At 62.2% G+C, this 25,453-nt stretch overlaps 1 protein-coding gene across 1 annotated transcript; it reads right to left on the bottom strand.

Moving 5' to 3' along the window:
• Positions 1-307: 307 nt before the first annotated feature.
• On the bottom strand, positions 308-17,061 carry CYB5R3 (cytochrome b5 reductase 3; the record flags this gene model as incomplete). Its single annotated transcript, XM_084254731.1, has 9 exons — positions 308-1,250; positions 4,745-4,844; positions 6,497-6,582; positions 6,751-6,834; positions 7,257-7,386; positions 8,473-8,579; positions 8,911-8,983; positions 12,079-12,210; positions 17,041-17,061. The coding sequence occupies 9 exons, from the start codon at positions 17,059-17,061 to the stop codon at positions 1,078-1,080; spliced, it is 906 nt and encodes a 301-aa protein (XP_084110857.1). The 3' UTR covers positions 308-1,077.
• Between the last annotated feature and the right edge of the window lie 8,392 nt (positions 17,062-25,453).

The following is a 25,453-nucleotide window of genomic DNA, read 5'->3' as shown; positions in this document are numbered from 1 at the left end:
ACGGGGAAGCTCCCGGCCTCCCGCGGGCCCAGCTCCAGCCTCGGTGCAGACCCCAGGCGGAAAGTGGGGCTCAGGCACCTCCCGCCCGCGCGGGGCCAGCGGGGACCTCGGGGGCGCGCGGGAGGGGCGCGGCGCCCGCACCCCAGGCCCCGCTCGGGAACCCGCCGGCCCTCGGCGGGAGGGGGGCCGCACAGCCGGGGCTCCCGGCGGCTCGCGGTCCTCCTGATGGCCCGGGGCCGGCATCCCCCCCCCCCAACACACACACACACACACACCCCCCGCCCCCACCAAGGAGCCGCAGTCGGGGTGAAATCAGCAGCTTTACTCGGGTGCGGTTCTCCGTACAGGTCGGGGAGGCCGCGGCGCGCGGGAGGCGAACTCTCGTCTAAAGGCAACGTGGCGGCCCCTGGACCTCAGCGCCAGGCCCTGCGCGGAGCCTCCCTGGGGTTCGGGGGTTCGGGGCGAGGAATAAATAAACCTTGGCGTAGCTCTGCCGGCGGGGGCGGGACCGACCCCAATGCTTGGGGGTGCCGGGCAAGGCTGCGGGGTGCAGGGGCCTGTGCGCCAGACTGGGGGGCCCCCACCCGCCCTCCCCCCCGCAGTGGGGGTCAGCCAAGCTGCCTGAGGCTGTCCCGCTCCGGCCTCTCGCCCCCCGCAGCCCGCGGAGGACTTCCCGGGCCCCCGCAGTGTAAGGCGCTGCCCGCAGAAGGGGCAGCCGTGGGGCCCCAGGTGGTGGCCGGGGTCCCTGGCGCAGCTCTGGGCTGCTGGTGCGGGCTGGCTCCAGACGGGGCCCGCTCTGGGGGGGCGGGGAGCACATGCTGGCGGCCTGGGCCCGGTGGGGGCGGGGCGGGGAGGGCCGGGCCGGGGTCAAGGCAACCGGACAAGCGCGGTGAGGCCGGCAGGAGCCTGTGGACCCGGCTCCCAGGGCGGCCCGGCGGGGGCCGGCCCAGTGGGGTGACCACCGGGGGCGGGCGGGCCTGGCTGAGCTCAGGGCCACGTGCGAGATGGGGGTGAAGATGGTGAAGGAGCGCGGCGGGCACAGGGGTGCGGACGGGTGGCGCGCAGCCCGGGCCGCCCTCAGAAGGCGAAGCAGCGCTCCTTGGGGTGGCCCACGCGGTCCAGGTTGGGCAGGCAGGCGTACTGGATCATGGGCGGCGGGCCGCACATCAGCACCAGCGGCTGCTCGTCGGGAGAGGGCAGGTGGTCCCGGATCATCTCCTCGTTCACGAAGCCCTGGCTGTAGTCCCAGGCTGCGGGGGGGGGGGGGGGGGGGGGGGGGCACCCGTGAGCAACCAACTGCCCGCTGCCGCCCCCCACCACGCCTCCACCCCCGCAGAACCCGCTCCCGGGCCCCCCAGCCCAGCCTGGCCCAGCCAACACCCCCCAGCTTGCAAAGCCTCTCCCTTCCATGGGCACCCGCGTGACCCTCAGAACCACCGAGGGCGGACAGGGCGGGGGGTCCCGACCCCATCTGACACCTGTAGGAACCTCTGAGGCGCAGGGGCCGGGAGCGGAGCTGTCAAGGCCGCATCGTGAAGTGAGGACACAGGCAGGATGTGAGACCCCAGGTCCGAGAGGCGCCCCAGCAGGAGGCCCGCTCCAGGCCGCTCAGCGGCACCTTCTCCGCGGCCACCCCCACGGCCCGTTGTGTGAGTCTCTCCCCACCAGGGCCCTCCCTGGCGCCCAAGGAGCCACGTCTGGTCCCCAGAGATGTGTCCCCGGTGCCAGGCGGCCCAGACTCAACACATAATGCACAAAGTCTGTGTCCCCACAAGGCCACCGGGGAGCGGGCAGCTGAGGAGGCAGCATGCAGACTCCGGGCCGCGGCTCTTCTCCGTCCCGCCCGCCGCGCCGTCTCAGCGGAGGAGCTGCTTCTCCTCCCCCAGTGGCTGCCGGTGCCCCCCAGGCAGAAGCCAGCACGACCTCAGACGGACCTGGGGGGGACCACCCAGCCCGGGCCGCACGGGGCTCACGCACGGGGCTCACGGGGGCTGCTCCGGGGCACTGGCCTGGGGCGGCCGGAGGCGGGGCTCCGGGCAGTGAAGTGGCAGGCAGCTGGCTCTGAGCTGCCCAGGGCTCCGCCCATCTGCTCGGGCAGGGGGTGGTTTCCTGTCCTCCGAGTCCCCCCAGGGGAGGGAGCCAGACTGCCCTCTCGGCTCTCCACCATCCCGGAGCCTCACGAAGCTCCCGAGGCCACAGACACAGCTGCGGATGCTCAGGAGGTGACCAAGGCGACGCGCCTTGAAGCTCAGCGCCCAGCATCGCCTGGAGCCCGCTCTCCAGGGCCCTGGGCATCCAGGGCGGAGGCGCCGCTGTGCAGGGGGAGCTTGGCCCTGCCCGGCCCCCACAGCCACATTCGTGCAGAGCCGCTTCCCTGGTTCCATGGACAGCCCTGCCCTTGTTTCCGTTCACTCCCACTGGCTATTTGTGCCATTCTGACTCACCCGGAGCCTGCAGCCCGTGAACCCCTTCTGGGAAGAGGCAGGGCAGAGACACGGCTTGCTGTGCGTGGGCAGCAGACGGCACGTACTTTGTGCCAAACAGCAGGGACTACCCGGTGCGCGGGGCGTGCAGGGAGTGAGGCTTTTTAGGAGGAAGCACTTTTCTTGATACTGGAGGTGGCTTTGGGGGAGCAACACCAGGACGTGCGAATGGCTGACCCTCCTCCCACTGGCCCCTGGCTCCACGGTGGCCGAGTGACCGTTTCCTTTCTCGACATCCCCATGTTCAGCTTGTACCTCATCTCGGAACACCTCAGCTACCCTGGGCGGGTCTGGTGGTGCCAGGGGGCTGACTGCCCAGCCCAAGACAGCCCTCCGCGGCAGCAGCTGGTCACTGTCAAAGGCGGCCCCGGAGGGCGGGTCTGGGAGCTGCCAGCTGCCACCTGCAGAGGCCGGCGGGGGCGGGCAGGCCAGGCGGCCCCTGGCAGCCGCGGAAGAGGCCAGCAGTGCGCCTGCCCACGCACCAGCAGGAGCTGCCACCAGGGGGCGCCAGCCCAGCCCCGCGTCCCCCCTTTCGAGGGAGACACCAGACAATTTAAATGCCCCTTTCACTGAAGCAGCAGCCGCCTCCCAGGGCCAGGGCACCTGCCTCACCTCCGCTCCAGCACCCACGCTTGAGCCCCAACCCTCACCCCCACGCTCCTGCCCCATGCTGGGCCTCACTAACCATCTGCTACCGTGCTCCGTGATTTGCTAATAAACCCGCGTCCTCTTCGCTCCCCACCAGCACACAGCTCACGGGGCCAGGCTGGCCCACATGGGCTGGCTCAGGACAGCCCGTCCCGCCAGAGGCCTCGGAACAAAGATGTCAGGTACATGGGGCTACCGAGGCCGGGCCCTCAGCCCAGGAGACCGGAGACCGGGGCCCGGCCCAGCCAACTCATGGCCCGGCCCCAATGACCCAGGGCCCGAGAGCAGCAACCTTAGCGCCTATGAGCTTGTTTCTGGGGGACACGGGGTGGCCGTGGACAGAGCCGCCTGGTCAGTGGGTGTGTGTTCCCCACATATGGGGGGGCCCCAGGGAGTGGTGGGTCCCTGTGAGGGGTGGAAGCAGAGTGAGGTCAGGGCGGCAGGACATGAACACAGAATGCAGGCTGGCGCCCACATGGGCACTTCAAAAATGCCCACTTTCCAAGATTTAGACATTCCCCGTGAGAATGCAGGTCCCTGTGTCTCCGCGGTGGCCAAGTGTAAGCTAAGTCTCAGCGCTATCACTGCGCCAGCCCATGCAATGGCCTGAGTTTGACCCCCAGCCAGGGAGCTAACCCAAATAGGGCGCAGCAGACCTCTCCTGTCTCGCCCACGGCTCCCCTCGGCAGTGTGTTTCAGCAGATCTGCCTGTTGCGCTCCCAACTCTGTCTCTCACTCCCTGCACCTCTGGCCTACACCCCAGTTCTACGCAAAACTAAAATCTTTTTAAAAAAAAGAAAAAGAAATGCAGATCCACGGCTTCTCCTGAAAATGGGAAGGTCTGGCCACATGGGCTGCACTACTGTACAAACAACTGCCTGCAGCCAAGACAGGCCCTCTGGACGGGGAAGATGTTCCCCAAGTGCCACAGGCCCCACCACTCCCTACTGTTTCCCAAACCTGAAATTAAACAGCATCAGTATCATTTACCAAAAAGCCTAAGCTGCTGTTTTTCTCACAGCAAAGAAGAAATTAAGCTGTTTCTTCTACCCGAATCTCAATCTAAAGCAGAAGAGTGAGAGTTTAGCTCCCAGAGAGCAAGCTTGTTTCAAGTTTTGGGGGCTGCCTTGATTCACTGCCTCCTACATGGTCTTGGCGCCTCCAGAACCCACTGTGTGACCCTGGCAAACGCCGAGACAGGCAGAACAGGGGTAACTGTATGTTGGACCCTCTCCCCCCAGGGCTGCTGATGGGAGAGAAAATGGGTGCAAAGTGCCTTAGGGTACAACCTGCAAAGTAGGAGCATCGGCCCACCTCGGTTCTTCCCTGAGTGAGCACCAGCCAAGGGCAGAACACCAGCCTTCTTTGTCCAGAGGGACGGTGAAGGGGCTGGAGGGAGGACTCGGGCTCGGGGGACAGAGGACGTGAGGTCAAGCTCCGGCATCTTCCAGCTGTGTGACTCTGAGCGCCTGCTCACCCCTCTGAGCCCTTGCTCTCACCAGTCAGATGGGGCGAGAGCCCCCTCATGGGACATCAGCACCAAAGGAGACCATGGGAGCTGTGGGGGCGCGGGCCAGCACCTCCCACCCCGTCCTGCCCGGGCCCCCTCTCACCTTCAGGGGCTTTGTCCACGGTGTACCAGAGCTTGAAGCGCGCGGAATGCTCGTTCCTCAGCTCCTCCAGCTCAGGCCGCAGCAGGATGTCCTTCTCGGTCTGCGGGCAGCCAGCATGAGCGGTCAGGCGGGAGGGGCAGCAGGGACTGCCCTGGAGTCGCTCAACACCCGCCGTAGGCCACACACATGCACGGCCCGAGAAAGTGGTGGCACGGCCACCCAAGTCCCAGGACACGTGTGTCCCTTCTCACTGCACCCGTGGCGCTGACCCGGGCCACACTGGGGTTACACGGGGTGGGAAGGAGAACAGAGCTGTACGTGGGCGAGCTCACTGACAGACGGAAGGAAAGGTGCCCCACCAGTCATGGGGGCCGCGGGCAGCTTTACTGCCCAGCACACCCCTCACACAAGCCCATACGTTCAGGCTGCACATCCCCAGGTCCTGTTTCCCATCTCACACCGGCCCCTCGCACGGCCTTCCCTCTCCTGGGCCTACAGCTTCCCCGCTGACTTCACTCTACAGAATCAGAACAGTGTTACCTCCTCCAGGAAGCCTTCCCGGACTCCAGGAAACATCAATCATCTGTTACTTCCTTGGCCTCTCCACCCTGACACAGGCCTTTGCCTGGTGTTTGCAGGGCATGAGACACACCTGAGGGGCGCCCACTCACAAACCTCTACGGAGCCCCTGGCAGGGTGAAGAGCAGGGTCCCCCAGCCCAAGGAGGCCTCTTTGCTCAGCACTGCTCACCCTGTACCACCCAGGGTGCCTCAACATGCTCAGCAGACAGGGCCACCAGGAAAGGCAGAGGGCTGAAGCCACCCAGGCAAGACAAAGACCACCAAGGTGGAAAACAGGGTATTTTCTAGATGGGAGTTTTCATAGACAGGCCCTGGTCCCAGCACTTCCAGTCAGACCCCACTAGGGGCCTCCGTGTGCAGAGCCACAAAGCAGGGCAGGGCCACCGCCCCAGCCAGCCACCGAGAGGCCAGCAGACAGACCCAGCCACACCCCCACCCCCACCCAGGCCCACCAGCTGCCTGGGAGTTTCTGGCTCTTTCCACTCATCTGGGCTGAGTCAAGGCCAGCTAGTCGGCTCAGGGCAGTTTTCTGCAGCTGGGGGGCAGGGGACAGGGATGGGGCAGGAGGGTCCTCAAGAACCTTGGAGAAGCCCCTCCCATTCTGGGTTTCTTTTCCTCACAGGTGGACAGTGTGGAGCCGGGGCCAGATGGTCCCCAGGACGAGCTGACCTGAATTGTATGTAGCAGGCGCAGAAGGCCTGGGCATGACCTTACAAATTCCACATATTCCATCACAAATCACTGACCCTAAAAAGACCCTCGGGGTGGCCTTGCTTCATCAGCTCATTCCACAGCGAGGGAGCAGAGCTCAGAGAGGGAGAGTGACCTGTCAAGGCCACACAGCAGGCCAGGGTGGGTGCTGGCGCGGGGAGGACATTCCCTTAGGAGTGTGAGACCGGGGGTGCTGACCCTGCCCGGGCCCCCAGCACAGGGACCTCATGCAGACGCGCTTGTGGGTGCTCGCCCCTCCCCTCACGCGCAGCCCCACTCAGGTCGCTGGGGGGGCCCTGGACTGAGCATGTCCCCCACGCACTGTGGAGCTGCCCGCGCACTGACCGTCCAGGATGCCACTGCCGCCTGCCACCCTGAGCGGAGGCCTGGGTGCCACCTCACCAGGCTGTGCGAACCCCCGGCAGGCACGGGGCTGCCTGTCGCAGGAAGGCCCACTGACCTGGTTGGCAAAGATCAGGTGGCACACAGTGGGGTCTTGCGGGTCCTTCATGATGGCGCGGATCACCTGCAACATCGGGGTGATGCCTGCAAGACAACAGCCCCCACAGGCCCCGTGACGCTGCTGCGTCACACAGGCCCGGGGCCCACAGGCACTTGGGGGCAGGGGCTAGGACCGCCCAGGCAGCTCCCCACCCTAACCTGCCCCCAAGCTCTAACACTGGGGTGTTGGCGGGGGCTCCAGAGCCCACATACCAGTTCCTCCTGCGATCATGCCCACGGACTTCACTGTCCTGACCACGGGGCTGGATTTCTTGTCCGGGCGGATGGCAAACTTCCCTGGGGAGGGAGGAGGAGGTGAGCCCCACTCTGAGGGCCCAAGTGCAGACAAAGGATCAGAGAGCCCAGCCTGTCAGGCAGGGGGGAAGGAGATGCCCTGGAACCCCACCCAAATGCCAAAGGGGCACAAAGCTGAGTGCCTCCTGGCAGATGGCTGGGGAGCAGGGGGAGCGCCCAGCTCAGCCCTTTGGCTCATTTCTTTTCAGCTGTGTTGAGCCACGCAAGGCGGGGCTGTGGCCTGGACATGGCTCAAAGGCAGCCGGCTGCCAGCCCGGCACTGGCCATCTTCTCCTGATCAGTGGGGGAAACCGAGGCCCCAGCGAAGAGACAGCTTGTCCTGTCACAGGAGGCAGCTGAGCCTGGCCCTGCCCACAGCATCCCCCCTGGCCTGGCCGTCCCCAGGGGGTTCCGACCCGAGTCACCTCTGCCCTGGTAGACCAGCAGCCCGTTGGGGCCCCGGAACTCAATGGTGTCTCCGATCTTCATGTTCTCCAGGTACTGGGACATCTTCCCTCCGGCGGGAAACTTGGGGTGGGTGTCCTTGAAGTAAACCTGCAAGACACCGCCCTCCTCAGTCCCCAGGACTCGGGGGGAGCTCTGGCCACAGCGGAAAGCGTCTGTTCTGGGGTTCTTCTCTGACCCATGGGTGGTCTCCCCACAACGTGCTCCTCCACCTATCAACGCTCTCCAGTCCACGTCCGACCCCCGGGAGTCTGCCCCCCACCGAATGGCCCCTTGGAAGGCAAAGGTCAGCCCGGCGTGCAGGGCAAGACGCGCCTGCAGAACCCGGGAAGGCCTTGCGATGCCCCCTTTGGTGGGGGCTCAGTTCTTTCCATTTTGCTCCATGGTAAAAACATCCCTCTCGGACAACTTCCTCCCATGTCCTTTGGGATTTCCGCTCTGGAAAAGGAATGTTAAAACCCCTGTGCAAAGAGATGGGGAGACAGCGGGGCAGCTGACCCCGCCCAGGGCTGGGAGGGCGTCCCTGAGAAGGGACAGTGTGTGCAAAGCCTGGCTGGCCTCAGAGGGCCTGCGGCAGTGGCGTGGGGTGGGGGAGGCGAGAAGGCTGTGGCTTCCGCACAGGGGACGGGTCTGTGGAGGAGGAGGGGTGGAGGCAGAGGAAGAGGTGGGCAGAGCACACGTGTGCCGGGACCCTGCTTTTCCCTAGGGCCAGCAAGGTCTCTAAGCCGGGAGGGGCCTGGTCATCGTGAGCTTTTACCCCCACGGGAATCCCACCTATGCCTTTCCACATGCAGCCCGAGTGATTCTGACCAGATCCATGCTTGATCCCTCACCACCTTCCCCTGGCTCTGGACTGAGCCCCAGACCCCACCGGGATCTCAAGGGCCCTGCTGACAATCCCCCCTCACCTGGCTGCTTCAGTCCTTCAGACTCCTGACCTCAGGGCCTTTGCACTTCCCGCCTCTCCACCCGCATGCTGCCTCCTCAGCTGCCCGCTCAGGGCGCAGCTCCCATCACCCTGGCACGCCCCAGCCCTGGGGCCCGTTCCAGGCACTCAGTCCCGCGCGTGCCCCCAGTCGGCCAGTGAGCCCTGCTGGCTCCTCCTCTGCAGATGGCCGATCCCCACTCGAAGACACTCAGCCGCAGTCCCAGCCCCACTCTCTGCGGAGACCTCACCTTGACGACCAGGTCCACGAAGCCCTTGTCGTCATCGCTGGAAACAGGCGTGTAAGGCCGAATGACCAGGTTTCCGTCCACTCGAGCAGAGAGGTAGATGTGCTGGCCTGGAGACAGGGCGGGTGACTCTGGGTGACAGTCCCTGAGGGTCCGCTGGGCCTTGTTAACCCAGTGCCCTGCCCAACCCAGCATTCAAAGCCAGGCCCGTCGGGATTCCCGTCACGTCCCACTTTGCTGCTGCCATGTCTTGGAGGGCTGGTACCACGTCAGGCTCGCAGGCCATCTCCCCTCTGATTCCGACACTCACCCTCAAAGGCCCAATGTGGCTGTCACCTCTCCCTTGAAGCCTCCCCTGCTCTCCTGAGTTAAAGTGCGAAGCTCCTTCCTTTCTCTCTGAGTGCCCCGGGTGCCCACCCAGTCCCATTTGACCCCACTCACCGATGGGGAGGCCCAGGATGTGCTGGGGTGACGGCAGGGCGAAGCGGAACCGCCGGGTGTCGTGGCTGATGATCTGCAAAGAGGCCCGAGCTGCTGGGCGGCTGCCAGACCTCAGAACCCCCACCGCTCCCCGGCAGCCCATGTGTCATTGAGAGAAGTAGCACTGATGCCCCATGTGGGTGCGTGCGTGCGCGCGAGGAGGAGGTGACGGACATCCTGGGGGCCCCTCGCTCGCGCTGGCCCTCCGACGGGCAGTGACCCACCCAGAAACATAGGGCAAGGTGGTCAGAGCGGGGAGGAGCTCGGGGTCCCAAATGGAGGTATCAGATGGCCCTGAAAGTTCCAGGGATGTGCAGGAGGACGTCACCCCTGGCATCAGTCCAGCTGTACCCTGGAGTGGACACAGGTGCCGGGCCTGGGACTGGGGAGAGGAGCCCCACGAGCCACCACCCTGAAGCCTCAGAAGCCGGGCAGCAAGACTGGCTGTGCCTGCTGGCGAGAGGTGTGGCGACCTCGCTACCCAGAGGTCCCCAGGCTGCCTTGGCCAAAAGCCCAAAGCCAGGCCTCCAGCCAACAGGGGTGGGGACTCAGGGCGGGGCGCCTCCTCCCCTGGCCTCAGGGTGGGGCAGACGCTGGAGAAGCTCTGTCTGAGCCGAGAGGGAGACAGGGAGACTGCTTTCCAGTTAAGCGCCTTAATCCCAGGCCAGGGAAGCGTCACGCAGGAAGCTGGGGTCAGAGCTGGAAACCAAACGAGGACCCAGCTGTGGCCTGGGCTCCCGGGGCCACAGAGGGGGCAGGTAGCCACCAAGCACATGGACACGCTGGGGCCTGGCGGCGCAGCAGGTCCGCTGCAGGATGGGAGTGTTATCACTTGGGGGGACCACAGAGTTTTGAGTGTGGGGGCATAGGTGGGAAGCTGGGTGTTAGGAGAGGGTGCCGAGTCCGCTCTCTGCCCCAGCAGCCTGGCCCAACGCTGCCTCTCCGGGAACCTTTGCACTCTGGACAAAGGGAGCCCCAAGGCCTCTTAGGAGCAGATTCCAGGGTTATCAACTGTCCTAAGGGTCAAAGTCAGAGAGCCACATGCAAGATCATTCTGGAGGAAGAACAGCAGTGAAGACATGGATATCTCTGGCATAGGACAGGCCCTAGCAGGGGGCACTCAGAGAGCTCCAGGGGTCCCTGCGGGGCAGCCCAGCACGGTGGGAAGTGCAGGCCCCCAGCCACGGCAGAGTGTCTAAAAGCAGGTCAACCTGCTGTCCCGCAAGGCCACCACGACGGGCTGTGACCCAAGTGCCAGGACATTTACCACTTGCTCAAAGGGGGCTGGTGGGTCCCCTATGGGACAACCCCGTGACCCACACCAGACTGTCTTCAAAAATAACGCAGCAGGGCCTCCCCGGTGGCGCAGCGGTTGAGCGCTGGGTTGCGAAGCTGCCCGCAGCCTCTGCAGTACTGGTTCGATCCCCAGCTGCTCCCCAACCACCAGAGGAGGGTCCCACATGGCATGCAGACCTCTCCTGCCGCCCGCTGCTCCCCTCAGCAGTGTCCTTCGGTCCTTCTGCCTGCTCTGCTCCCCGCTCTGGCTCTGGTGAATTCTCTCACCCTCCCGTGCTTCTGACTGTACCCAGTGCATGTATAAACAAAACAAACAAACAAACCAGCAAACAAATAAATAAAGCATGCCTCTATTAAATAAATAAATAAATAAATAAATAAATAAATAGATAAATAAATAAATAAATAAAAATACCGCAGCAGCTTTGGGGTAGACATGGTCAGGCACCCCACCCCGCTGCAGGACCGGGCAAGAAAATCAGTTTATTAAGAGAAACAGCACACACACACCTGAACCCCCATTTATGTGCATGAGTGTGCCACACAACAGAAGGCTCACCCGAGCCGGGAAGGGGTGCCCCACTCAGTGGCCACACGGAGGGGACACTCACGCTTCACAGGCGAATTTTTATAGCAGGCACATAAAGTCATCATGACTTCTGGAATAAAACCACCAGAAGGAAAAGGAATTTTTAAAAAAGATTTAGGGCCTCCCTGGTGGCACAGGGGTTAAGACGCAACCTATGAAGCTGGCCACAGCCTCTGCAGCACGAGTTCAATCCCCAGCCGGCCAGGGAGCTACCCACATGGCGCACCAGACCTCTCCTGCCTCGCCCGCTGCTCCCCTCAGCAGTGTACTTCGGTCAATTGGCCTGTTCTGCTCCCCACTCTGTCTCTGGTGAATCCTCTCACCTCCCCCCCTTCTCTGGCCTGTACCCCAGCTCTTCTGTGCATAAATAAATCTTTAAAAAAAAAAAAAGGAAATATTTCAAGACGGGATGGTTTCATTTTAGGAAAAAAACAAAAAGATATGGGAGACGGTGAAGGGCCTGTGAGCCCCCCAGGAGGAGGTGAGGTGTGTGTGGATTTTTTGGCTTTTCTCGGGGTTTTGAATCCTCTGACTCCCAGTGGGACAGCACAGGCCCAGCCGGGCGCAAGCGGCAAGAGCCTCCCTGGGCTCTGGGTGGAGACTGGGGGGGGGGGGGGGTTGGGGGGGGCATGGGCACTGCTGCATGACTCAGTTGTCCCTGCCACACCCGCTCCAAGGCGAGCTTTGATGAGGGGGAGTAAGGAGGGAAGCAGCAGCCCTGGGGGCAGGCAGCCTGGGAAAGGATGGCCTTAGATCAGGACCACAGGTTTGAAAGGCAGAGGCAGACTGGGCAGGAGTACACACACACACACACACACACACACACAGACACACACACACAAGAGCGGTGTCTGGGCCCCACGAGGACAGGCCCGAAGGGAGGGCATGGAGGGGGGGCCCTGGGATGTCAGCACAGGGACCGTGAGCGTGAGGAGAGGCCTGGGTGCTGCGCTACCGACTCAGCGTGACCTCAAGTGACGCCTACTCCTCTCTGCCCTCAGCCCCCATCTGTTAAATGGAGGCCGGACCCAGTCCCGAGGGGTCTGACTTCCCGGGGGAGGCTGAGGAGGGGCCGGGGAATGGGCTCCGCGACCACACAGCTCAAACCCCTCTGCCACGATGAGCACCTCGCTTTCCCACCTGTAAAATGGGTAGAGAACGGGACCCACTTCAGAGAGGGCCGGGCCGAGCAGGCAGGTGTGAGCGACGCTGCGGTGCCGGCGCGCCCAAGCGCCCAAACTCACCTCCTTGTCGATGAGCCGCAGCGGGTACTTGATGTCCGGGCTCTCGAGGGTGATGGCGGGCGTGGAGCGCTGGAACAGCTTCATGAGCAGGCTGTACAGGAACCAGACCGGGGACAGGGCCACCTGGCCCAGCTACGACGACAGGGCCAGACCCGCGAGGTCAGCGCGGGAAGGGGCGGCCGCCGGCTCCCGCCCAGCACAGACGCCCCGGGCCTCGGCTCCCCCCGCAACGCTCCGGACCGACGTCCCGCAGTGAGCCCGAGCACCCGTCCTGGCGCTGGCGAGGAGCTGCGGACGCCACGCTGCCGGCGCCCGTGACGGCATGAGCCAGTCTTCCGCGCCCGGCACCACGAGAAAACAGTTCTTGGAAAAGGCCCATTTCCCCCGAGGAGCAGGACAGAGACAGCGATGTAACTGGGCGCCAATCCCTTTGCGCTCCGGCTGCTGGGAAGCTCAGGGGACAGGCCGCAGCCAACTGCAATGCACTGAAGCTCTGCGTCTGTGCCCCCTTCCCGCCTGCCCTTCTCCAGTCAGCGTCCCCGGGCCCAGTACGTGATGGCGAGTCCTTGCTCTATTCAGACACATGAGCAAATGAGCTCAACGCGGCATCTACCTGAGGCCTTCACTGCTCAAAGTGACTCTGAACCCAGCCCCTTGGGCTACTTCGGTGGGTGCCCGCTCTTCCTCACTGCCCACCGCCCCGCCGCAGCACAGGGGCTGAGCACCTGAGGCCCACTGAGCCTCGATGTGCCTGTCTGTAGAAGGAAGGTGGGCCACTGCCTGGAGCTGGGGGATGAGATGAGATGGGGGGCTTAGGTCAAAGAGGGGTCCATGACCGGGGGAGTGTGGAGCCACACACGGGAGCACCTCCCAGGAGGTGAAATGTCCAAGTCAAGGAAGGGCAGAGGTGTTAAGATCCCAGGCCAGGCCTGATCCCTGCCCCCAAAACCGGCCCAGCGGCTTCAAGTTGCCAGACTGCAGCTGCGGTTACAGCCTTTTGTTGGACTGGGAACAATGTGCCTCTCTCGGGGCCTCCACAGGGGCACAGCGGAGGCCTTGTCCTTGTCCCGCTGGGCCCTTGGTGGGGAACAGTGGCTCTGTGGGAGGCAGCCCAGGCCCCACCCATGCCCAGGGCCACACAGCAGGGGGCTCTGGCCACCTGCCCACGTAACTAGCACCAGGCCCCGTGTGGCATTTCACCCATCCTGGGTTTCATTTAAGGCCCTGGCTGGCAGTCCTGGCCTCGAGGGTAGGGTAGGGGCCCAAGTTCAGAGTCCCAGCCCAGCCCCTAAGGAGAGTCTCTGCCTCTCCAGGCCTCACCTTCCTCAGGTGCATGAGGACAGTCCCAGACAGGGCTCCAAGTGTGCCCGTGAGCGCCCTGAGACCACCCTCCCTTCCACACTGGCCTCAGGCAAACCACTTCAGCAAGCTGCGAACTAGGAAACTGAGGCCCAGAGCAGGAAAGTCAGCTCCCAAGTCACACCAAAGCCAACCCGCACAGCCCAGCCTCTGCACACCACGAGCCGCTACAGCCCTGTTTCTCGCAGAGGTGAAGTAGCTTGCCCAAGGTCACGCAGGGTCGGGGTGGAGCCAGGATTCCCCCCAGGCCTGTGGGCCAGCTCATCCCTAGCCACCTCCCAGGACAGACGCCCTCCCCGTGCCCGCTCACTAGCCCACAGCATAAGCCCCCCGCCAAGCCACAGCTCCAGATCCTGCCTCTCTCCATGAGGCCTGAGGCCCAGCTGCCAAAACCAGTTACCTGAACCAGCAGGCCGCTAGCTCCCCCGTCCTCAAACACCCGCTATGGTGCCTCATCCCCTGCACTCACCTACCAGCTCTCTGCTCTTCAAAAGAGCCCTTCGCACCTCAAGTCTCAGGCCCCTAGCAAACTCCTATTCATTCTCCAAAACCAGCTCAAAAGTCCGGGCTCCCCTGACTGGCCCCTTAATGGCTCATGGGTCCCTAGGTGGCTTCCACAGCCCTGTGCCCCCTTGGGGTGAGGATTATCCTGATGATTCCTCTGCTACAGGCCTCTCCCAGGCCTCCAGAGAGGCCACATCCAGGGGGAACATCACTTAGGGAGAAGCCAGGAAGTGGCCATTGTTAGGAGCGCTGGACGTGACCTTGGTGACACTGCGCTGAGAGGCTGCGTGCGGCGTGTTCTCGGGCCCTGTGTCCCAGCCCAGCTGCTCGGGCGCGCAGCCGACCTTACAAACACGAGACCCTGCCCGCCTGCAGCCGGCCAGTCTGCACGGCCCCCACCCTGCGTCTCCTCACCAACCCACGGCGAGGGCAGGGAAACTGTTCATTTGCTGAGTGAGGAAACTGAGGCCGGGGGACACCCAGGGTGGAGTCCGCTGTGCTCCTGATTTTCTTTCCATCACCCACTCTCTGGCCTCCACAGCAGGGGATTCACGCCATCGCTGGAGGAGCTGATAAAAGTGGGGTGCCATTACGAACCCTGTTTCGGGTGAGGAAACAGAGGCCGGGGAGTCCCAAGGGCCACAATTTGAAGCAGACACCTGGCTGGAGTGACCTCACGGAAGCCCGGCCCACCTGGCCTCCAGGGCCCAGGGGCTCAGTCTGGCCGTGGAGACGGAAGAGGGGGGCCCGGTGCACGAGCACATGCTGGGGCAGACCCTCCCTGTCACTCAGCCCTCCGGGCCACACCCCGTGGGCACACCCGCCGGGGCCCATGGCACACTGGCCCTGAAGGGTGCAAATCGGTGGGAGAGCAGAGGCGGGCAGAGAGAAGGGCGCAGTGGATGGCACAGCTGGAGGCTCCACCACACTCGCCTGGGTGGGGGCGCACTGTTCCCACGACTTCGGAGACCGGCCTCGGCCCCCTCCCGGCGACACACCACTTTGGCCCCTGCCAGCAGTAAACAGGAGGCAGATGGCTGAGGCCAAGGCCCCACCCAGCGCCGCCTCAGCTGCGCTGCTCATACAAACACACATCACTGCACCCCACCACCTGCGGGGCCCCGGGGAGGCTGCATCCCAGGCCTGCCCTGATGCCCCACCAGGGCCCCACCACCTGAAAACACAAGAGGGAGAGGGTCTCAGCTAAAAAGCTGGGAAGCCCTGTTCCCCCCCATACACGCAGGCGTCCCATCCTGCCCAGCTGCTCAACCCTGAGTCTCTGCTGGGACCCAGGGACCCACTCTACCCAGGTCAGGCCTGGATGGGCAGAGGGACCTGGCAGCCCCGCCCTCCCCAGAGGCCAGTCCCCGCACGAGGCTTGGACAAGCCCCTCACCCACTTGCTCACGTGCCCGCGTGCCCTCCCGCTGTCCTGCCGGATCAGAGTGTCCACCTCCCTCCTGGGCCCCTTTGGGAAGTGGGAGGAAGTGGGAGGGAGTGGAGGAAGTTCCGCAATGGGGGGCTCCCAGCTCGGGACTGGAGGCTGGAGGGGAAGGGAGCCCCGGAGGCGGGGCAAGTGGACAGCAGAACCAACCCACAGTGGAGCCAGCGCCAACTTCCCCGGGCTGGAGGGGGCCCGGCCCCGGAGGAGGTCCGGCCGCCAGGGGCAGGGGGAAAGCCAGGGACTTTACCTGGGGTGGTGGTCTGTGTGGGCCCCAAGCATCTGCGGCTGGATAGGAAGTGCCAAGAGTCCAGCCAAGCCCCACCGTGCCTCCCAGCGGCTCCCAGACTCAAGTGCCAACTCCTTAACCAGCCCCCCAAAGTGTGGGAGGAGGCGTCCCCCGGGGCCTGCAAGATTCAGATAAGATGCCGTGTCCCCACTCAGGAGCTGGCCTCCCACAGCGGCAGTGGGGAGTCTCTGGGGAGCATCTGTTCCGGGCGCCCTGGCAGGATGTCAGTATTTGGGGTCAAGGTGGGGTCCCAGCTGGGACCTTGGGCAGGCAGGCCAGGGGCCTGTGAGGGTCTCCTGATCGGGGACAAGGCAGCGCCCTCCCAGGGGAGCAGCAGCAACAATGTTCACCAGAAACATTCAGAGCGGCCCGTGCAGGGGCTGCAGGACGGGCAGCACCCTGGGGTGGCGGTCAGGGGACGCCTGTGCAGCGGAGGAAGGAGATTGGGAAGAAGTCAGGACGCCGCATGGAGGCGGCGACGCCCACAGGTTCGCCCTGGCCCTGAACCTGCTGCCCCTCGGGAGAAGGCCCGGCCTCGGCCTGGCCCCTGGGCCTCCCGCTGGCGGGGGCAGGGGGCAGGGGGCAGGGGTCCTCCGCAGACAGGGGTGGGGCCCGACTCCCGGCCTGGGCTGCGGCGAGGCCCCGTCCGCGCCCTCGGGCTCCCGAAACCTCAGCAGGAGGCGGCGGGCCGGGCCGGGCCGGGCCGGGGCGGGACCGGGACCGGCAGGCTGCGGACTTTGGAGCCCCGCGGGGCGGGCGGGGCCTCGTCCGGCCGCGCCTCGTCCGCAGCGTGGGGCGCGGGCGCCCTCCGCGGGGCCGGGCGCGGGGCGGGGCGGAGGCTGCGCCGTCACGGCTGCGGGGACCCCGCGCGCCGCCAGGACCCCCCGCGCTCGGGACTTCGGGGCTCGCCCGCCCGCCCGGCACGGCTGGCGCTCACTCTCGCGTGCGCTCACGCTCACACACACGTGTGCGGCTCGCCCCGCCCCCCGCCCCCTCGCGAGCACGGCGGGCCACACCCCGGGCACACTCGCCACGCACACGCGCCCCCGGGCACCCCGGCCCGGCCCCCGCGCCCGCACGCGTCTCGCCGGGGGGCCGGGGCGGCGGCGGGCGTGAGTCACGGCGCCCGGGGCGGGGCGGGGCGCGGCGGGCCGGGCGGGGTCCCGCGCCCCCCACCTCCGCCCGCCGCGCCCCGGCCCCGGCCCCGCCGCCCGCGCCCCCGCCCCGGCCCCGGCCCCGGCCCCGGCCCCGGCCCCGGCCCGCCGCGCGCCCCCGGCCCGCCGCGCGCCCCCGGCCCGCCGCGCGCCCCCGCCCGCCGCGCGCCCCCGCCCCGCCGCGCGCCCCCGCCCGCCGCCGCCCGCCGCGCTTACGGTGCTCAGGTGGGCGCCCATGGTGCCGCCGCGCGCTCGCTCCGCCGCCGCCGCTACACTGCAGCCGCCAGGCCCCGCCCCGCCCCGCCGCGGCCACGCCCCCGCCGCGGCTCCGCCCCTATACGTCATCGGAAGGCGGGCGCCCTCAGGCCCCGCCCCCTAGCCCCGTCCCGGCGTCGTGTGTCCCGGGGGAAGGGCGGCCCCGCCCCCGTGCTCGGGGGTCCCCCGGGTACATCGCCCCAAGCCCAGCGCGCGGCTGCAGTTCCCCGAGGGGCGCGAGCTTGGTGTCCCCGCCGCGCTGTGGGGCCCCTCTGGGCCTTGTTTGACATTATCCAGGGAGGGGATGGCGCCCCTCCCCCCCATGGGCTCTGACGTTAAAGGTGGACACTTCGCGTTGGCCTCGAAGCCTCCAGGATTTCGCCTCCTCGCTGGCTCGGCTGAGCTCCGCTCTGGGCCTCCCAGCCCCCCGGTTCCCGAAACTGACCCTCTGGGCCCCGCCTCCAGCCTCTGGACGCTCTTTCCCTCTCCGGAGCGCTGTCCCCGACGCCCTGAGCCGGCTCTTGCCTTCTCATCCCTGTGCAGCCAGGCCTCGCGCACCCCCTCTCCAGGCAGCCCCTCTCTCCTGCACCCCTGGCCTCGTATGTGTAGTGGTCTTCCAGCTCTTAGCGGTGAGCTAAAGTTATCCTGAGCGTTCCTCTAGGATGAATCCCCCCCAAACCCCCACAGGTCCCAGTGGGCTGTGGACTCGGCTGAGAAGGAAGCCGAGAACCTTGCACAGAGCCTAGGGTCCAGGAGGTGCTCAAGAAAAACTTGCTGAGTGAATGACTAGCAAGTCATGGGTGCTCTCTGCACCTTCCTGGAGGGTCTGGCACCCAGATAGCAAGCAGTTCCTAGAATGCTGACCTGCCGGCCTGCAGCCTGATGCTGGCCAGGCAGGCGGAGCTGGGCAGAGCCTGGAGGGGGGACTGAGGTGGACAGACTCCAGGTCAGCAGGAACCCGGGGCTGATACAGCCTGAGTTGGGGGCAAGGTGGTGTGTGGTGAGGCACTGTGATGCCAGGATGGAGAGAACAGGGTTGTAGTGAGCCCTGGGGATTTAAGCAGGTCAGGGAGTGAACCACTGGCTTTAAAAAGGGAACTCAGGGGCCTCCCTGCTGACACAAGGGGTTAGGCGCAGCACTATGACGCTACCCGAAGCCACTGCAGCACGAGTTCGAACCCCGGCCAGGGACCTGACCCACATGGCACAGCAGACCTCTCCTGTCTCCCCGCTGCTCCCCTCAGCAGTGGATTTCAGTAGATCCACCTGTTTTGCTCCCCACTCTGTCTCTGGTGAATCCTCACCCCCTATATCTCTGACCTGTACCCCAGTTCATGTATGCATAAATAAACAAATCCTTTAAAAAGGGGGGGCTCAGGACAGTTTGGAGGAGACCCAGAGAGGGATCTATTACCATAGCATAAATCCGATATCAGGTATTATTTCCACCTTAGTGCTTACAATTTTAATATTACAAAGGAAGTAATCAATAGGGGACTTCACTGTGAAATACAAGTTATTTCCCATTTCTGGGTACTTTCCAGACCACCACTGCCTGGGGGTCTTTCTCCACAGACACCTTCGGGGTGGCAGGGGAGCTGAAGGTCCTTCCCACCACTCCTCTTTCTCCCAGTCCCTTCTGAATTTTCTTCGTCTTCCTTTTTAAGCCAAGACTGGTGATGGTCGCCACACTGACTATTATGCATTTGGGTGTGTGATGCTTGTGAAATTTGGAGATGACTAAGTTGGCTTTCTCCTTTTAATTATCCTCACAAGCCATGAAGAACTACCACAGAGGGTGTGTCCTTGAAAAACTCCTCGCCTAAATGCATTAAATAAAACTTTAAAACTGTTTAGAATAAGGCTGTAAATGCTGGTCCAATGCTATAAAATCAGAATTAGGATGGAATCTAGTTTTCTGCCTTGTATTGTCATTTTCTTTTCCTTTTTTATTTTGAAAAGCACTTGTAAGGTTTAGTGAAACTTCCTCCACATAGCTTCTAGCTGCAGGACCCCCGGGCCTCTTGGTCTTCTCAGTTCTTCTACTGAAGAATGTGGCCATCACCAGCACAGGCTGCCTGCTGGCACCACATCAGATATAGGCCCAGCTCCAGACTCGTTTCTCCCCAAGTCAGCTGGGGAGCCAAGGTCCACAGATCATCAAGTTGACAGATGCGCAGAAACTGATCCCCAGAGTAAGCTGGGTGATGCTTGTCGAGGCTGATCCTGCGATGATGATGCCCCAGCATCCTGGGTGCTTCCCCTGCTTCCTGATGGGGCTGTGGCCGTGGCTCATGTGGCCCTGAAGTTTCCAGGTTTTCCTCTGTCTGAATGGTCTGTGGTGGCTTGGAGGAGAGATTGTATTGTCATTTCATTCTGTGAGTTTGTGGACTCAAAAGGGAAAATGTTTTTTCCTTAAGGCTATCATGCCATTGGAGCCTCTCTAGAGATCGTGCTGTCATGCCTTGTCTTATGTCTGTTTGAACCTCCTCATTGTTTCTGTCCATAAAATGCACACCGCTTACATTCACCAAGAAAGACTAAAGCCTCTGCTCCTGCTGTTATAGGCCCGCTGCATCTGACCCCATCCCTCTGGGTTTTTCAACATGTGAGGCGCAAAAGGAAAGCCCACAGTGGCCACCCCGGTAACATCTGGAAGCACCTCTGGAAGGTGAGCCATGTGCCAGGCTCCTGATTGGCTGTGTCACCAGGCCAAGGCCGCGCATGAGCTTGGGAGGCCAGACCTGACCGGGTCTCGGGCAAAGGTTGGGACTGAAGCCAAAACAGCAGGTACATTTTGTGGTTTGGGAGCTCTGGGCCAGGACGGTTGCTTTCAAGAAGCCGTGAAGATTCCCAGGGTTGCTGGAGACCCGCTTGCATCCCACCCTCGTGCAGGCTTGGTCCCCACAATGCAGGTCCATGGCTGCCCCCCCGCCCCCACCCTGCTTATTTTGCCCCTTGATTGAACTGGGCCTCAAGCTCCTTCCTGGGGGCTGTATCTGCTCACAAAGCTGAGTGAGGCCCCAGGGCTTGTTGCTTTCTGGGGGTCACTTTCTGACCCCTTTTCTCTGGGCCGCCCTCTCCTCCCCTCCTGTCTGATCCATCTTGGGAAGCTCTCCTCACGGGTGGTGGGCTGTTATGGTGCAGTTTCTTTGGAGAGGGGAGATTTCTCCCCAACTCCATGGGGGCCTGCTCAGCCCTTACTGGGCCATAGGGCAACGGGGGAGAGGGGAGAGGAAGAGAGGGGGAGGGTCATAGTATTGGGGGTTTAGTGAGGAGCTGGGAGAGGAACCCAGATGCCTATGTGGACCAGGCGGCCCCTCCAGCTCTTGCCACTCAGACCGACTGGGGCAGGTCCAGCCACCCCACACTGGCCACCACAGACCAAGGCCTCGGCCTCTCTGGGCCCTCCTCCGGGACAGGCCGGGGTGTGGGGGTGCGGGCCCCAGGGTCTTGAATACCCTCTACTTCAGATATTTTATCCTAGATGTGTGTGCTCTCCAACTTTCTATTTGGAAAATGTTCAACGTGCAGAGAAGTCGCAAGCACTGCGAGGCACCACCAGATCCCCCGCCCCACCCCCGCTGGCTCTGGCTGACCTCGGAGAGTGAGGTGCGCATAAGTGACCCTTCACCACGTTGCCTAAGAACAAAGCATTGTGCCGACTTGTCCCTGCGCAATGAGCAAGTTTAGGAAAGTCAACCTCAGCACAAAACTGCTGCTTATCCAGGCTTTGCACTCGATTTGCCCTTCCCCACCCCCTCCACACCATTATGGCCTCTCTAGCTCTCCTTTTGGCTGGTCCAGGCTCTACCCCAGCCTGGATCGCATTGACTGGGTGGGGCTCTTTGGCTCTCTTTTTCCTGGGACGACTGGACCAGGAGGCCGTGCGGGGCTGTCCCGCTGGGCGCCTGTCAGGCCTCTGGATTGTCAAGGCACCTTTCACTTTAATGCTGGGTGAGTAGCCCAGAGCACAGCAAGCTTTCACCCAAAGATTTTCCCATCTCCTGAGGATCCTGGCCTGAACTAATTGCCATTAAGGTGGTTTAACCGGTTCACAAGGTGCTTTGGGGGTGGAGGGGAGCCTTTGTTCTAATCATTCCTTAAGGTCCTTCAGCCACAGAATATAAATTCCCCAGCCCTTTTGCCTCCTGGGTGTGGCCTGTGAGCCGAGCTCCCTCATGCTATCAAGTGTGGGATCCAGGCGCAGGACAAAGGGTCCCTTCGCTACACCTTAGAGAGGACAGAACTGAGGCCCGGAGGAGAGGGCCCGAATGAAGCAGCTCCTCCCGGGGAGTCTCTGGGCCCCAGCCCCGCCCATGGACCTAAGCTGGGGTGGGGGGCTTGGAAAGGAAGCTCTCAGGCAGACTTCAAGGCAGAGTTTCAGGGTCCAGGGTGAGGCTGTCTGACCCCTGGCAGGCCCCCAGCTGAGGAGGGGGGGCAGGAGGCTTTTGGCCTGGTGGGGGAGGGTAGAGCTTTGGGGGACTCTGTGAGGGGTCAGGGAAAGCTTGAAGGCAGCGGAGTTCAGCTCCTGGAATTTGGAAGTGTAACAAGGTGGTCCCCAAGAAAAGGGGAGGTTCCAGGTTTCCTGCCCCACCCAAATGGAGGGTGGAGCTGAGCAGGGAGAGAAGAAGCTGCAGAGGAGACTGAGGAAGGAGGGAGCAGGATGGAGCCAGGAGCCCTGGAGGAGGCACATGGAGCCTGGAGACAAGTGAAGAAACTGCGCTTGCCTTTTGGTCGTGGACGGGGTGACACAGATGTGGGTGAGACCCGTGGGGAGGTGACCATGGCAGCTTTTATCTTGATTTTGATTTTGCTCTTTTCCTTCCGGGCTTGTCTGGTTGTTTCTGACCCTTTTCTGTGGGTCTCCACGGGAAGGAGCTTTAGACTGGCAGGCTTTGGGGCCTTGCTCTGGGCCGATCCCATATGGATGGAGTTTTACCCACGAGGGGACGGGTCACTTTGGGTGCTTCATTTAGAAACTAGACTCTTTGCCTTTCCTGTATTGTTTCCTAGTTGTATTAAAGTTCCTTCCCATTAAAGTCTCCTATGTTTTGTGTTAATGCGGCGGATGGCAGAACCCATTTAGAATAGGCAGGTTTGTGGGGTATGGGCTGCCCCTCTCTTTGCCCTGTAACAGAAGGGGCTGTGTGACCCCGGGGCCTGAAGGAGGTTGGTAGGGGACTGAATGGTCACCTCCTAGGAGGCATTTTTGCCCGAATGACTTCCCTCAGCTCATTTCTGCTATAAGGTGCTGACTGGACCCCAGGGTCCTGGGAAGAAGCTGAAGGGTCTCCCCACTCCTGGAGAGAGGCCAGCACCTGCCAGACCAAAAGCCCCCCTGCACCCAGAGCTGAGCCTCTGGAGAAACCTGCAAATTGATTTTTAGGGAGCTAATGTGATTCCCTCCAGCACTGCAATTTGCAGAGGGTGCTGGTTAAGAAAGAGGCCCAGCCACTGCTGGGCTAACTTCTTAGCCTTTGATGTCTTATCCCAGCTACCTGCTCAGTTGCCTCCGTGCTTCGGGGAGGGGTGCTGAGACCAGAGGCCAGGTCACCAAGCTGTCCTGCTGGACCTCTTTGGAAGCACACGGTCTGCTCTGGGGCAGGCTCCAAGTTAGCAGAGCTAGAGGTTCATGAAGCAGGAATTGCAAACTGCTGGCGGAAGAACAACGTTCAGTCCAGGGGGTGTCTGTTCTGGGGCTTGGCTTCCTTTGAAACAATGGTCAAGTGAGGGTTTCTGACTTCATGTGACAAATCTGAGACTTGCTGCAGCTGGGGGCCCAGCAGGTTCTAGATTTGCAACCCCTGGTGGTGCTGATAGAAGCTGCCCCATGGGGCGTCATCTTATGGCCTTTGCAGGAGACCAGGAAGCAGGAGCCTGCAGTTCAAGGCTTGGCTCCATCCTAACCAGGTGCCCGACACTGGGCCAGCCCTCGTCCCCCGCCGACCACCTCTGTGATCACACCCATCTCAGAAGACTGAGTATTAACTAGGCTGCCAGATAAACCTGCTTTACAAAGCTGAATCTGGGGACAGGTGGAAATCAGACCTAGAAGCTCCATTACCTTTCTGAGTGTCTACTGTGAGTAGAGGGCTAGGCTGGGGAATCAGATGAATGTGGTTCAGTTCCCAGAGTCACCCACAAACACCAAGCAGAAGACACTGGAAAAGCACTCCGAGTCTAGGCCCTTCCATGAAATCAATGGAGACCTCACTGAGGAGGTGACGGCATTTGAACAGCCACAACCTGATTCATTCTTCATTCCTCGCATCTTTGCTGAGCATCTGGGCACCTTTCAGGTACTGGTGGTACAGCAGTGAGCAAGACAGACTAGAAAAGCATTGAAAATTTGAACTTCTAGTAGGGAAAACAGAATAAACAAGAAGTAAAACAGACACTTGATGTCAGGTGGGGGAGGAGAGGCAGCGCAGAGCCTGGGACACAATTCTGTGCGGGCTCCTGTGTTATGCAGGGGTCAGGGGCCTCCTGAGAGGACAACATCAAAGCAGAGACATGCAGGAAGCCAGCGCACAAGCTGGATGTCTGGGGAGAGACTGGGAGGCAGGGACAAGAGCAAGCACAATGGCCCGGGGGCAGGACTATGCTTGGCCTCTTAAGAGCACCAATGAGGGGCCTCCCTGGTGGCGCAAGGGGTTAAGCCCAGCACTGTGAAGCTATCCGCAGCCTCTGCAGCACGAGTTTGATCCCCGGCTGGCCAGGGATCAACCAAATGGTGCAGCAGACCTCTCCTGTCTCGCCCGCTGCTCCCCTCAGCAGTGTATTTCGATCTGCCTGTTCTGCTCCCTGCTCTGTCTCTGGTGAATCCTCTCCCCCCCACACCTCTGGCCTGTACCCCAGTTAATGAATGCATAAATAAATACAGTTTTTAAAAAAGGAGCAGCAATGATAACAAAAAAAGAGCAGAATGAAGTCACCACTGTGACGTTGGCTTTGATCTCTGGGCTCAGCCTCACCTACCTGTCTCCTCGCTGCAAACATTCTTCTCCTCTGTGTAGTTAACGAGGGAGCCGTCAGATGGTGGTTGCCTGATGTCAATTAATCCTCCCTCAGAGCAAACCTCTGGCAGTTTTAAAACATGTCCTGAAACTCTTTGACACACCACTCGTGGAGAGATGGAGGCCTCCCCTAGAATCTGGCGTGTGGCCTCTCGAGCAGCAGGATCGGGCAGAAGCGACGTTTTGTACCTGGGGAGGGCTCAGGCCAGAGGAAACCATGAAGTCCGCTTCCTGTCTCCTGGGATGTTTGCTCTTGAAACCCAAACACCAGGCTGTGAGGGAGCCCAAGCAGCCCCGGAGAGGCCAGGCCCCCACCCTCGCCTCAGCTGAGCTCCTGTCAGCAGCTCACACCTGTGGGGAGCCATCTGGGAAGCGGCCCTGCGGCCTCCAGCTGAGCTACCCCCGGCACCCCTCACACGCCCTGCCACGTCTCACATCTGTGCACACAGCAACCAGTTGTTGTTTTCTGCCAGTCAGCTCGAGAGTGGCTGGTCACACCACAGTAGCTAACCGGAACAAACTCGGAGAAATTTCCCCATCTCACAGACGAGAAGCTGAGGTACAGAGGACTGACGAGGCTCGCCCGGGTCTCCCAGCCAGTGGGCGGGGACGCTGGCGTTTGAAATAGGTCTTTAATGTTGTGTTTTGATTACAGAAATTTGTCATGTTAATGAAGTCCAATTTATTGCTCTTTCCTTTACGCTTAATGTTTTGTGTGGATATACATTTTTTTTTTGAAGCACTTTAAAGTTTTATGTGCAAAGAGCTTGTGTGATTTCTGTTGTGAGGCAGATGTCTTAGATGATTCATTTAAGGAAGTTCATTTAGTGAAGACTGTACTCTTCACACACTGACAGGGACTGGGGCGCTCTCCTGAGGCCCTGCTCCCGGCCAGACCCAGCCCCAGCCGGTTTGAGCAGACAGGGAGGAGCCAGAACCCTGGCCAGATTTTCTCTATCTCCAGAAGAGCTGCTGGTGACCCAGGCCCATCTCACTTTTTCGTGGCAACATCAAAACAGTTGGAAAGTTCATTTCAACTGTGCCTGTGTCATCTCTTTCGAGGTTGAACCCATCACGTTGTCTCCCCGCTGCTGACGCCCCAGCACACGGAGTCCCGTCATTTCCCTGACCGAGGTCCCCTGGGAGGTGTTCTGTTCTTTCCTCACTGTTCACCATGTTAAACAAAACCGCGGGGAACAATGTGGACATCTTGGCGTTGTTCCAATTATTTCCTAAAAATAAATGCTCAGGGCCTCCCTGAGGGGAGGACACAGCCTCTGAAGCTATCCACAGCCACTGCAGCACGGGCTGGATCCCCGGCCAGGGAGCTACCCACATGGCGCAGCAGACCTCTC

The sequence above is a fragment of the Talpa europaea genome, assembly GCF_964194135.1.
Source record: "Talpa europaea genome assembly, chromosome: 15".
Classification (NCBI taxonomy): Eukaryota; Metazoa; Chordata; class Mammalia; order Eulipotyphla; family Talpidae; genus Talpa; species Talpa europaea.
The sequence above is the reverse complement of the archived record's forward strand: the minus strand, read 5'-3'. Positions and strand labels throughout refer to the sequence as shown.